This window comes from Pseudopipra pipra, chromosome 6, assembly GCF_036250125.1.
Source record: "Pseudopipra pipra isolate bDixPip1 chromosome 6, bDixPip1.hap1, whole genome shotgun sequence".
Classification (NCBI taxonomy): domain Eukaryota; kingdom Metazoa; phylum Chordata; class Aves; order Passeriformes; family Pipridae; genus Pseudopipra; species Pseudopipra pipra.
This window is the reverse complement of record NC_087554.1, coordinates 31,310,246-31,324,608: the sequence shown is the minus strand read 5'-3', so window position 1 is coordinate 31,324,608 and position 14,363 is coordinate 31,310,246. Positions and strand designations below refer to the sequence as shown.

The window sequence follows — 14,363 nt, the reverse complement described above, 5'->3', positions numbered from 1 at the left end:
AACTCCTTAGTAGCATCACTGTGGCTGAACATTTGCTTGTCACTGATGATGCTGTTCGGGGCATCTTGCCTCTCCTGTCATGACAAGAGTTCATCCTGCTCAGTAGCAATACTCCCACTTTACCTCTTTTCACTGCACGAGGGCTGCCTGGCATGCTAGCTTTCCTGTTCTCGGATCCAGCAGTAGAAGTCCTTAAGCTGGCATGGGAGCCACAGTCATCATCAGATCCTGAAGATTCATCTAAGAAAGGCACGTTGCTGATCTGTGTGGCTTTCTGGAAAATAGACATGTTAGAGACGTGTTAGACACGCTGTTGGTTAGCGTGTGAGAGAAGAGTTTCTTCAGGACAATCCCTACTCAATAAGGAGGCAGAGCAATCAATGCCCTTCATTTTCACAACACCTTGCCCACTTCTCCCCTGGGGTTCTTCATTTCCTCCCCTTCTGGTCTGAGAACTTCCATGCTGGACTGTCTAGTCCCATCTGTTTGGGTCTCCTCTGGTTACGCCCTCATACTGTTCCACAAGCCCTGCACTCCATTTCATTCTTTAGGCTGCACCCACCATCACCTCTAGGTTTCTACAGCCTCATAGTGCACACTGCAGCTTCCTGGATCAAAACTGCTGCAGTGTTCTGTATTCCTAAACACATTTATCATTTGCTAGTCCTTCGGCATTCTTTTGGTGTCCAGTGCTTCCCAAGATTCTCTAATTTTCATTCCTTCGCTGCACAGCTTCATCCTGTTTTCTCTAAAATTACTAGCAGGCCTGGACCATGCTTTTCATAACAGGAAAAGTGAGGTAACTCCTTACCCCCTTCAGTGTAGTGTAGACTGGCACAGTGACGTTTCTGTAGATAAGACAGGTAAATGGCCCAGAAGTTGAACACGAGAAATTGGAAACTGGAAAAATTCAGAGAGAAAGCAAGAGAGCAAATAATACAAACTGGTGAAAAAGTTAAGGTTTCAGTGGAGAAGCATATCAAGGATTGCCATCCTGGAAAATCTGGCCTCAAAAAGGCCAAGGAATGTGTTATTAATTACATACAACTCCCACAGAGAGCTGCAAAGTTCTCTCCATTTAGCCTGTAAGATGTCTTACCCACTCCATGGTACAATGGCAATCTGGTGCCCCATGTCCAAATAGATAAAAGCCCTAACAGGGGACAGTGATGGTGAATAAGACTAAAAGCAGGCCACAGACACGCAGAGGCAGAAGAGTGGCTACAAAAGTGATGAAGGAGATAATGGAATCCCTAAACATGTCACAGAACAAAGAGGCACAAACAGCCCAGTACAAACCATTCCTGAGATCAGATGTGTCCTCCTCCAGTCCTTTCTTTATCATGGCTATCTGTGAGATCAAATTTACTTTGAAAACAGGGAAGGAAATGAAGACATGTGAACAGCCAGAAGCCCAGGTACCACACTGGCACCATAAACCCCCTCTAAGGATGGATCGTGTCTAGAACTTACAGCATCTGGAAGTATCATTCACCATGGCCACTTCAGACAACCTCATGCCAGACTTGGCCACAGCATAGATTCGGCTCTCCTGAAACAATAATACCACGAACAACAGTGATCAGAAAAAAGGTGATTCTTGCAGAAAGAAATGCTCATGTCACAGAATCACGCCACAGTCACACCTTTGAGCAGGAAGGAGGGGCTCTCTGAGATTGCTGTATTCCACCCTATGTTGTGTGAATGACCATTAGTGGAAGCATGCTACTCTGTGTGAATCCCCACAGATATGGGGGATTCACAGAGATGATATCACAGACTGGAACACCTACACACAATTATCAATAAATTACTATATCACAGCTTGGAAAAAGATGGGAGTTTTCCACTTTATAAACAATGCTTTAAAATGAATAAAGAACTGCCACAAACCAGGACAATTTATTGAGTCACCACCTGCAAGGATGCTCATTCTCTGATAACGGAATGAAAGAAATGCCTGGAATGATCTCAATAAGCCTGTGTCTCAGTTATAACAACATACGGAGCTTTCAGTTCAAAGGCTCTCCAAGTGCTTCACCAATTGGTAACAATTCCAGCGGGAAAACCCAAATCTGTATCTAAATGCAGTATTGTGACTAAGACATTAACCATTCTGAAATGGATAAAATCCAAAGCTAGGAAATCTCTTGCTGCTCCTAAAAGCATACAACCAATCACTATGAAATAGCAGACAATACATACACATGGAAGTACCTAAGACTGCAAAGTCAAGTACACACACAAAAAAAAAGAAATTACAGAATAAGTATTTTCTGTATGTATTTGCACTGAAATTTAGTTTCTAATGAAATACTATGTGAATCTTTTTCCCCAGACAACTCCTATTCAGGGAATGTAATGGATATTTCTTACTGATTATGCTACTATTTATTATTCTATTCATGACTTACTGTTACTTAAATTACTATACTTAAATTTGCCCTACTCAGATACATTTACTTGATTCTAGTCTGAAGAAAAAATACTGGATTTTTCATGTGTTACTGACAATAATAATGCAATGCTTCACAAAAATTAATAAAAAAATTTACATTAACCCTGGGAGGGACAGTGATAGGTGCTATCAGAAGAACTCAGACATAAGTTTTTCAGAAGAACTCAGACATAAGTTCTTTGAAGTACTGAATAACTTTGGAGTACCCATTTCAAGATGTCCAAGATGTGACTTTTTGAGAATTTAGCATCATATAACATTGTAATGAAAACAAATTAATACAGTTGCAGCACAGAAGTGATCAGCACTTCTGTAATCAAATTTAGTTGCCAAATTCAAGTTAGACATTCAGAAGAATGTGTGTGGAGCTGATAATCACCTGTGAAAAATCAAGCTTAAGAGACTAGAACTTTATATGGGAACTCTAGATCAGAGACAGGAATAGTAGCCAATCTCCGAGTCATATTTCCCTTCTTCCAAGTGAGTACCCTGTTCATTGACATTTTTCTGACTTCTGCAGCAAATGAAACAGACATCTTGAAAAATTGCAGTTTCTTTTACCACACTATCCACCTTCACTCCCAGCACAGTTCCATATTATGGACTGAAAGAAAAGAAATTCCTTTGGAAAAGCGGATGTGATTATACTGGGGTTTAAATTGGTATCATAAAGGATACAGCCAAAGACCACAATTAACATTTAGTTTTCCTTGAAAATAAATTTATAAAACATAAGAATTAACAATGAGTGTTTGACTTTGCACCTTCAATAAATCACTTGTTTGCCCATGCCTTTTAAAAAAGCAAATAAAAACAACAAAATCATCTCTTTTGATACTACATTGATTTCCACCAGGTTAGACTAATGCAGACTTTGGCCTCTTTAGGAGCCAAAGTTGACAGAGTCCCTTGGGAGTCAGTCCTGAAGGGCAAAGGGGTCCAGCAAAACTGAACATTCTTCAAGAAGGAAATCTCAAAGGTGCAGGAGCAGGCCGTTCCCATGTGCTGACAGATGAGACAGTGAGGAAGACTGGCCTGGCTGAATAGAGAGCTTTGGCTTAACTCAGTAAAAAAAGTGGAGTTTATGACCTCTAGAAGAAGGGGCAGGCAACTTAGAAGGACTACAGGCAAGTTATACAGGGAGAAAATTAGAAGGGCCAAAGTCCAACTAGAATTTCACTTGGCTACTGCAGTAAAAAACACTAAAAGATTTCTATAAATACATGAGAAACAAAAGGAGAATAACAATCCTTTATTGGATACGGTAGGAAACATAGTGACAAAGGATAAGGAAACAACAGAGGTACTTATGCCTTCTTTGCTTCAGTCTTTCACAGTAAAGCCAGTTGTTTTCCAGGTACCCAGCCCTCCGAGCTGGAAGATATGGACAGGGAGCAGAATGAAGCCCCCACAATCCCAGGAAAAATGCTCACCCACCTGCTAACACCACTTAAACACGCACAAGTCTATGGGGCCAGGTGGGATCCACAGGAGGGTGCTGAGGGAGCTGGCTGAAGAGGTCACTGAGCCACTGTCCATCATTTACCAGCAGTCCTGGTCAACTGGGGAGGTCAAAGGTGACTGGAAGTTGGCAAATGTGACACCCATCTATAAGAAGGGCCAGAGGAGGATCTGAGGAACTACAGACCTGTCAGCCTGACCTCAGTGGTAGAGAAGGTCATAGAGCAGATCATCTTGAGTGCCATCACACAGCATGTACATGATAACCAATTGATCAGGCCCAGCTGGCATGGGTTTATGAAAGACAAGTCCTGCATGACCAACCTGATCTCCTTCTGTAACAAGGTAACCTGGTCAGTGGTTGAGGGGAAGGCTTTTTCTTTTTTCCAACCTAAACAATTCTATGACTAGCAAACAATCCAGCTAACAAGTAACTGAAAGCAAGAACAACAAACCCCTTTCTCACATACTGTAAGCAACAGGACATGTATACCACTTTACCAAAGGCTTTCACAAAATTTTCCTAATAGCAGAAGCATACCATGAGATAGGAATGCTGAGATCTAATCCATGTATTTATTCTAGTATTCACAGATTTTTCTCACTCTGGAGCTATCTTGTCTGCTTCACTGCATTTATGAGTAATTTTTCTATCTTACACATGTGACAACAGAACTAAGGACTAACTTTTGATGACCCATAATGATAAACCACAATGCAGCACCTCTTGACTTCCCTTTATATTCCTGTATTTCTTGAGCACTAGTTTTTTCCATGAATTTTTTTCCCCTTATAAAGACAAAAGGAGAAAAAAAAAATTGTCAGTGGAACCAGCATGCCCCTGTCATGCTGGAACTGTCAGACTTGGTGCTTCAAGAATGTAACCTGTGATGTCCACAGGTAACAACTGCTTGAGCTGTTGTAGCCTAACTCCTGGGCACTACTCAAAGATAAGCCCCACTTCTCAGCCTGTCGTCCTTGCATTTCTTACCCATGATGGGAATCTGTGCAGCGGTGGTGTTGGAGGTTTACCTCCTGGGTCAAGTATGCCAGCCTCAGAACTCACAGCTTCTCTCTGCCCTGCAGGTAAGTCCTCACACGCTCTAGCTTCTTCCCTCAGCAGTCCACATTCTGTATCCATCTTCTCCAATACTCCATCATCATCAATATCTGTCTCCTCCACGAGCCCATGGCAGGCTGGAGGGTCTGTTATGGGCTGGAAAGTGCTAGTCTCTAAGTGCATTACATGATGGAAGGAATTAGCCCCTGGCTGTGGTTGGCTGTGATGTCTCTTGGCCAGTTGAATACTGTCTCTTGGTGTATTGGGTGTTCGTATTTTTGGAAAGGTCATACTAGTCCCAAGGCTGCATTCCCTCCCTGCACAGGAGGAATGTGCTGTAACAGTTGATGTTGACACAACCAGGGGTGGTTCAGCAGTCTGGAGATGGCCCTCAAGCATGCTCATTATTTCTCCTGAGGAAGAGGACTCCAGCCGGTGGGAGTGGAATCTGGCACTCAGATCATCAGAGAAGCAGGTGCCATCAACACCCACTTGTTTCAAGGTGCTCACAGCACTACAGTTTTCTTTCAAAGATGACTGGAAGGTCAAAGCCTCAAGAATTCTTGTGGTCTCAGCTGGAGGGTCCACTGATACAGGATCAGAGCACCCTAAACTGTGTTCAGAACTTACGGCTGGAAATACATCCTTCTCTGTGGAGAGATTCCAGCTTGATGGGTCAGACACAAGCTTCAGCTTATTCTGGGAAAGCAGAGATTTATCCTCTCCATTCTCAGTAAAGGTGTCATTGGCAAGGACTGTATTTGCTGAAGAAAGGACATGCTTGGTAGGTCCTGTCTGACGCACCTCTCTGAAACCAGATGCAAGGAGCACAGATTCCTGGTCTATCTTCTCAGTAAAAGAGGCCTGTGATGCTCTAGGCTTCAGGGAACTACAGTTCCAAAGAGATTCAAAGGGAGGAATGCTGGTCATATCTACAAGGGAGGAGAAGATATGGTTAGGGCATTCAAATCCTTTAATGTCTTAATTGTTGCTTCCTAGTGTATGTTCATGCCAGTTGTATTTCAATAACACCCTGGCCTGGTTAGGACTATACAGAACAGGAAAGAGATTGCTGAGCACAGTTATAACAAAAGTGCTATACATTTATAACTGGGAATAGCACAGAAGAGATGAGCAGGAAATGATTAATCACTGTTTCTTACAAAAGTAGAATTAAGGGGTGCCTAATGAAATTATCAAGCAGCGCATTTGAAATTTACAGAAGGAAGGGTTTTTTCCAGACAAAAAAGGAAATACAATGTTGCAGATATGCCAGAAAAACTAATGTATCAGTAGTATGGAAGCTCTGGCCTAGAAATTTCCTAAACTACTGACAGCAGAAGCTGGAAGGGTAAATGGAGAGGAGGGCAGGTTTACTTGCAGTATTTCCTACACTCTGTCCTGAAACATCCACAACCAGCCAGGAGATGGGATACAGGCCTAGGCAAGCTTTCAGTCTAATGCAATATAACAGTTTTTACTCTTACCTATATACAACTATGTCTCTTCTCTTAAAACAGCCATGAGAAGGAAGTGCATTTACCACACAATACTGTCAAAAAACATCCAGGTGGCCAGAACGCTGCTTAGCATTGCTTTTGGCTTTAGTGGACTACAGTGTTTTAAGTCATCAAATAAGATGGTATGATTCCACCCTTCCCAAGGGCTACATGAGACTTCCAGGAAAGGTATGGATATCTTCTTAAGCATCACACCAATCAGTGAGGTTACTCTTTTCAAGAATTTCCCTAGAGCTTTTTGCTATCCTTTTGTGCTATATGACCCACGCAGTGCTTTTTGTCACAAAGTTTTATAATAGTTTCTTACATGATTTTGCTGTAAAATCTTTTTTTTTCTTAGTTCTTTCTCTGTCCTTTCAGTTGCTATATTAGAAGATGACATAAAAAATAGATCCTAGATGGCTTCCATTGTCCTTTTTCTATTTAGTACCCACACTTTATAATTCTTGTATTTTTTCCTTTCCATAATCACCAGATTTAAAGACTATCTCAGTTCTACAATTTCTTCTGAATAGTAGCTTTAGGGTATGAGAAAGTGTGGATAAAACTTGGAGTGGCAGAGGATGTTTGACTGATGTTGGCATTTATACACTGCCTGACTGAAAAAGCACCAAATCATTAGATGCTTTAGAAATTGCGAAATATGGGTGAGTGTGACTCTGCATAGGTATCGCTGAAAATGCTGCCTTAACATCAAACTCTATGGGTGTTGCTTAACCAGCAACGGTTAAGGAATTAGGAAGTAGAAACAAACTGAAGACACAAAATTACAGAGGGAAGAGCAAACAGTAGAATACATTACTGTTGACAGTGGAGAGGATGAAACCTGCTGAGAAAAAGACAACCATGAGACCTTGGTGCTTGAGTCACAAGGAACTGAATGTTAACAAAGCTAACACATACCACTGGCACACAAAAATCTTGGCACACATTTCCCCTGACCCTGAGGTAAATCATTAGTGTAGACTGAAAAGAGGCCATTCATTTTAAATATTGCTGGTATTTTTGCAGCCTCCTAGATGTGACAGGAGATTAAGAAGAGGAAGCTGTTACTATTAGCATAGCAAGCAAGAAGAGATTTGTCTCTCTGCAGAGGCCTCTGACTTCAGCCTGGCATAGTGAGACTAGTGAGGCATAAGAGGAGAGGGCAGTGCTGTTTACTGCCCAGAGAGTTGGGATCCAGGGAACACTTAATACCAGATTATTAACGCAGCTTACCAGGCATTCTCCTTTTGTGAACAGTCAGAGCCAGAGGGGATGAGAAAAACCCAGTCATAAAGCATTTCGCTAGAAATGTGGCAGGATTTAGAAGGAATTTTGCCCTATTCCCTTGCTGTGGAGTGATAGGAATGGCGGGAAGACTTCTGCAGGAAAGAAATGCCCCCTGCCTGCATGCCCAGTGAAGTTCTGGAAACTAGCTATCTTACTGTGACCAAACCAAGCTCATGAAAAACTAAAAGGAAGAAAATCGTTAAGAGAGAATTTCCTCTGCAAAGTGTGTTGCAATGAAAGGTGCTGAATACAAGCCCTGGAGACTAAGTTTTTCTATCTGTCCACCAGAGAAGAACTGCAAAAGCCCAAACACCATAAGCAGCTTTCTCCAATCCAACCTGATAGCACAGAGGATCCCAGCATCCTAAAGGCAGACCAGACATCTGCTGCCTTGGATTATTCAATTACTCAGCTCACGTGACAGCAGAGGTTCTGTGGGGATGAGAATGACTCACATGTGGAAGTAAAGTGAAATACCTCAGGGACTTCTCCCCTCCAGCACTGAAGTGAATGTACTTTACTACGTACTTCAATGAATGCTTCTAATTCAGGAGCTCAGTGGCTTATTTTAATGGCAAAAGCAGATTTTTAAAAAAGGGTTCTGTGTTCAATCATTAGTGGGAAAACAATTAAGAGTTTAAGGCAGGTAAGCATGGTATTCCCATCTTAAAAATAGATCCACTGAGGAACAGAGCAATTCCACTGCTTGCTGTTACACGTGTTAATTTCTGACAAAATTAAGAATACAACCTGGGAATGCTAACTTCCACTCTTGTGGTGGTTACTAGGCTACAATGCCAGGTGAGCACATTTACCTTGCAACGTATCCTGAAGGGCTTCAATTTGCTCCATCAGCCTCTGATTACAAGTTTTCAGGTGGTAATTCTCTAGCTCAAGCTATGAAAAAACAATAATAAAAACTGAAATATAATGCAAAACTGTGTGTGCAAGTGATCCACTATACAGAATATGTCTTCATCTTTACCACATTCAAGTGTCTTAACAAGGAAAAAAATGACGTGTGAGTCTACCAGTCATCTTGAAATCCTTCTACTCAGCAGCTGCACTGGACAACCCACTTAAACATTTAGCTGTGCTTTCTCAAACAGCCTCTGCATATACCATTGTGCTTCTCAAACAGGCCTTCTAATTTACTTCCATAATATTGTTTATCATTTACTCCTGTTGCAGAAATAACTGTCACAAAAGAGAGAATCAAAAAAAGCATTACCCTGAAGGAGCGTTTTTCCATCTCACCCTGTATATAGTAAAAGAAGGGGACCAAAGAAAAAAGCCAACAAATGTTAAGGGTGCATTTACATTTCCAGCTAGGGCATGAGAGATTCTTTGCAAATTTGCCTTATGCCTTTACTTTAAGTGTCTCAGCATCCATTCTTAAACACAGCAGTGGTGCACCCAGACAGGCTTCCTTCTTGATGGCAAAGTTGAAACCACACCTGTGGTGCTGTCTAGAGTAACCCATTTGCAACACAGACTCCAAGTTCTCCAATTGACAGTGCTCCACTTTTGCGTGGTATGCACCTAGAATCAGCATCTGGCACAAACTTCATTGGCAGTAAAGACATAATGTGAATGTATGGCTCTGGATTCACAGCAGACCACACCAAATTAATCCCCGTGCTTCCTTCTTTGTGCTGCACCAGTCAGTAATGTAAATGCACCTTAAGTTATCTCATACAGGAAAATGAAAGAGAAGCAGCCCAGCAGCTTGATGAAATATCTAGGCAATTCAATGATATTACAAAGTCCCATCATAACATAATTAGTGCCCACAAAGACTTCTTCTTCCAACTTCAAGAAATTCCCTTTCTGGCATAAACTGGGAAATACATGTCTTTAACTTGGAATAAAAGACCAGATAGCCCCACTCCCAGTTGTAAACTATTACTGCATCTTCAAAACTGCATGCTGACCACTATCTTTGTTTTTCTAGAAGGTAGGCCCAGATAGAGGCACAAGTCCATTGGATGGATAGGACAGAAAGGTTAGAGATGAGAGAATACTGGGCAGTAGGAAAACACCATTAGTCAGAGATGGTAAATTAAGGCAGAGCAAAGGACATGTTTGTGTTACAGCTGGTTTGTCAGAAAGATAGAAACTGCACCCAGAGAAAAAAGGGAGAGGCAGAGGAAAGCGAGGTGAAAGCCACTTGTGACTACTAAATCTTCTTCAGAGACTGCTTTTGGGCACTGGTGACTTCACGGTCATTTATAGTTTGCCCAATAAAGTCAATAGCCCTCACCCAAGAGTGATGACCCTAGCTCTACAACAGAGTATGCATAGGGCCAAGCAAGCAGAGAGCCTCTGTGGCAGATTGACCATCCTCAAAGTACTGTCCTATACAGGAGCCCACTGGCAGTGCAGCCACTGTACCTACTCACAAGCCTTGAAACTTGGCAGTAAGCTAGAGACTTACCTCCCTGAGCTTAAATGTTACCCATTCTTTGATCTTGGCAGCTTTCTCTTGAACAATTTTCGCTTCTTCAGTCCTCAACTGTTTCTGTGCCAAAAAACCAAACCCAACATTACACACATTAGGAGAATACAACAAACTGTTGTCAGTAAGTTACTGCACCGGGAGCGACTGAAACACTGACGCTCCCATTCCAGATATAAGATTTAAGACTGTTAATTGGATATTATTATTTAGCTGGCCTTTGAAAAAAATCAAGCTCTAAGTTGTCTTACGTGGTCTCTAGAGTTAAATTCAGAGAGTTGTTTCAAGAGTTTGTTCTGGAATAGCAAAATCCAGCTCAGGTAATGATTGCTCACCTACCAGAGTTTGAGTACAGTCTGCAACTTTTTCTGTTTCAGATGGTTTTGTAATGTTTGCTATTGACATCTGTAGTGTTACCCCAGCCTACACACACATTATTGCCCACAGTTAATAAGAATTAAGCAATGCTTATAAGTGTTTTATAAAATCTAATCATTCCAAGCAAAAGGGATTCAACTGCTGTAAGCACAGGTGTAGGGCACGGACTTTCAAGATACACAAGATGGAAACTAATACCAACAATGTATTTAACACACACACACACAATATTTTCATTGAGAAAGTAAACTAGGAGAAAAAAAAAAACAAAACCAAAAACCCAGCTCCAAAACTTGACCTGCTAGGAGGTTTTCAGATGGTGTAAGTGGTTGTACCTTTACATACCCATTAAAACAGGTTCTAGTCCGCACAGAGGTGTTATGGCAATACTGTTTGTTTGCACAATGAACATTTTCCCCCCAAATATCTGCCTGTGCAATATTGCTACATCATTTTCGCAGCTGTGTTTTCTCAGCCATGTTTTTAACTTTTCTGGAAATTTCCTTTGAAAGATGCTGGATTAATACCATGAACATCTGAAGCCTTCTGTTTATCTCCTGTGTAGCTCCATCAGAAGCAACATCACTGAAAGCTCTCCTATCTACATAATGATTTAAACATCTGCAAGAAGAAATCAGTTCTAGGAGCAAGGGAGGGAGGGAGGAGGAATATATGCTACATGGCACATTCAGCTCTGGTTTCTCCAATTAATGGGCAAAGACTTTCGGTAGCTCTTGGTGGTTTCCCTGCTAGATTGTCTTTTCCTGATGTGAAAAAATACTGGTAATTATGGTAATAAAAATGTCAGTGCGTCCCCCCACTTTAAGTTTTTCAAACTGATGAATACCATATAAATACACAGTAGACTGTGCAAAATTCCCCACATCCTCACATCACTTTTAATCACTACATTTATCACCACGACTGCACATTTAAATGTTCCTATTCAAGTATGTTTGCTGACTTTAAAACAGGCCTTAGCAACATTATAGGTAGTAGTAACATTTGTAGTCGAGCATAATGAAATAAAAGCAATCAAATAACACGCTTTAAGAAGAGGATTTATTTAGCTTTTTTCCCTTTTATATGACTGTGTGTGTTCCTAATCATCAGGTCTCAACCTCTGCTGGAGTCAGAATACTAGATGTGCCTACAGGTCTGAAATGATCTGGCACATATAGTAGACCTACCATCTCTGAATATCTGTCATACGTGAAATGGCTTTGAATTCCTAATGACCTGGACTAGTCTCAAATCAGGGTCTAAGAGGTAAAAGATTCAGAATATTACTATGGTACATGGCAAAGTGCAATGCCAAGATTTTATTTAGGGTCCTAAAGTAGAATAGCAGTATGACACCATCATTGTCATCAAGCTCAGTAAGCCCTGCTTCTAAGCAGAACCAATTCACTTAGGCATGGCACCCATAGCAGTTATTGTGCTTTAAGATCCAAAGGCAATTAGAGATTCTTTGTGTCCCACACTATTGTGTGGTCCAGACATGACCTCAGTGTTCTCTTAATAACACTCTGAACTCCACAGCTTTTCCCATCCTAGTGAAAACAAATAGGATGCCTTACAGGGATCCTTAGTGACCTTCTAGCATTGTCACCATCTCATCCCATTCTGAAACTAAACCAGTGACTCTGACAAAGAGTGTTTCTTCTCTGGAATTGCCAAGCTTTGGCTTTCATTTCTAGAATCTCATTTTGCCTCTTGCTGCTGGGACAGGAAGATTTCTACTAACAGTCCTTGAAATAGGTGTCAATTAGTTAAATGTAACTCAAATGGCCGTTTTTTGTTTGGTTTAAAATTCTACTGAACTATTTCTATTTAAAAGTAATTTACTTAGCAACATATAGGAATACCTCATTCCTCATGTTATACAAACCACAGAGGAAACCCTTTACCAGAGCCAAAAGAGAAGCCCTGCTGTAGAACTAGCTCCTTCCTTCGACCAACTGAAAATGGAAGAGACTAAGAAGTATCCATATTGGGAAACAGCTGCTCTTTTACAATGAAGACATCTGACGAGAGATCACAGAATCAACTAGGTTGGAAAAGACCTCTGAGACCATCGAGTCCACCTTGTCTACTAGACCATGGCAAAAAGTGCCACATCCAGTCTCTTCTTAAATGCCTCCAGGGACAGTGACTCTGTGACCTCCCTGGGCAGCCCATTCCAATGCCCAATCACTCTCTCTAAAGAACTTCTTCCAAGATGAACTATGTTAAAGGATTGCTGAAGACTGGGAAGAGACCCTTCTCAAGAAGCAGCATAAACAGAGTCAGAGATGGGCTACATAATGATTTTGTAAAGCAATCTATATGCTAGGAAGCCAGGGAAACACTGTGACCAGATGGTAGCATTACAATTTAGGGTCTCAACACTAACATAAGGAAGCCCTTTAAACACATTGACCGACCCCCTATAATGAAGAGACATGTACTACTGAAGTAGAGTGGATGTTCTGTGTGAAAAGGAAGAGAGGATCTCGTACTCAGCAGGCATCATTTTAGAGCTGATCTGAATGCAACTGAGAGGCTAACGTGCAAAAAGATATAATCCATACCTTTGAACCACACATTACAGAATCTCTCTAACTCATGAAAGCTGCAGGTCTCCCTGTAGAAAATATCCCTACCTGTTTTGCTAGCTCTGTCTCCAATCTGCTGATCAGATCCTCTTTTCCTTGCACTGTGCCCATCAGGTCTTGGTATTTCCTGTACAGGGTGCTGTCTGATTCACAAATCTTCACATTGGCTAGTTTTATCTTCTCTTCCATAACTCTGACCTATAATAATAATCAGAAGGAGATTAAAAAAACCCAAACAAAACAACAAAAAACAAACCAATGTGTTTCAACAAACCAAAAGTGTTTCAGCAACGTCTGTCTTTCTGACAAGTGTTTTCTCCAGACCTACTAAGGAGTTACCATGTTAGATATTTCAGAAGATTTGCCTATCTTTGAGCTCCTGCCAGTGCCAACACTTTTTCATCTCAGCGAGAGAAACACCACTGTAATGCTCCTTCACTACAAAGTTTCAATGCACTAAAATCTAGCTGCTGTTGAAGCATTTCAGGTTTTCAGAAAGTTTTTAAAATCTCTTTGCTTTCTTCAAAACCTATGTCTCTCAGTAATGTCACTTCATTTTACTGTTACTTCATTCTATTGCAAAGGATTAAAAGACTTTATAAAGATGAATTGAATCCCCTTAACTCAAATGTGCTAATTGCAGAATTTGATGATGGGAAAATATCTGGTTCCAACACCAGCTTCTTCCCAAAGAAGCTAAATCTGTAAAGAAACCAACTCCAGATACCATTAATTTAGCATGAATTTAAAACCAGAAAGACAAAACGCAGGCAGCAATCCGAGCACATCTCTGCAAGAGAGTTACTCATGCTCTGCTGAGCAGCCTACACTTCATACTTGCAGAAGCTGTGTTTTGTCCTCCTGTCTGCCTGTATTAGGCAGAGAAACCTACTGCCTCTTCCTCATATTGAATCAGAAAGGTAGGCGCCCAACATCTGAGCCAGAAAACTAAGCCTGCTGAGTCGGATGTGTTTTCATTAGAGTTTAGGGTGATTACAGTAAAAAGAAATGGCCCATCCTTTCTGTCTGATGCCCAAATGCTGACTCTGTACTAGAGGCTCAGCAAGGGGACTGCAAACATGTGATTTCCTTAATTGAGGTTGGCAGCTACAGGGAGTCCATTGAATTAATAAATCCAACCCCCCAGACTCCTGGAGAG

The 14,363-nt window shown here is 41.3% G+C and overlaps 1 protein-coding gene across 9 annotated transcripts in view; it reads right to left on the bottom strand.

The window, feature by feature from the left end:
- PLEKHH1 (pleckstrin homology, MyTH4 and FERM domain containing H1) overlaps positions 1-14,363 on the bottom strand; it is a 54,696-nt gene that overhangs the window by 24,185 nt on the left and 16,148 nt on the right. For all 9 annotated transcript variants that reach the window (XR_010431325.1, XM_064658351.1, XM_064658350.1 and 6 more), the window contains 7 exons: positions 13,253-13,402; positions 10,209-10,292; positions 8,587-8,668; positions 4,911-5,911; positions 1,474-1,552; positions 812-900; positions 124-274 (listed from right to left, as the gene is read on the bottom strand). Coding sequence is in view for 8 of the 9 variants with exons in the window: in XM_064658351.1 (XP_064514421.1) it covers positions 124-274; positions 812-900; positions 1,474-1,552; positions 4,911-5,911; positions 8,587-8,668; positions 10,209-10,292; positions 13,253-13,402 (1,636 nt within the window). In the remaining variant the exon portion in view is untranslated. The remainder of the gene's footprint in view (positions 1-123; positions 275-811; positions 901-1,473; positions 1,553-4,910; positions 5,912-8,586; positions 8,669-10,208; positions 10,293-13,252; positions 13,403-14,363) is intronic.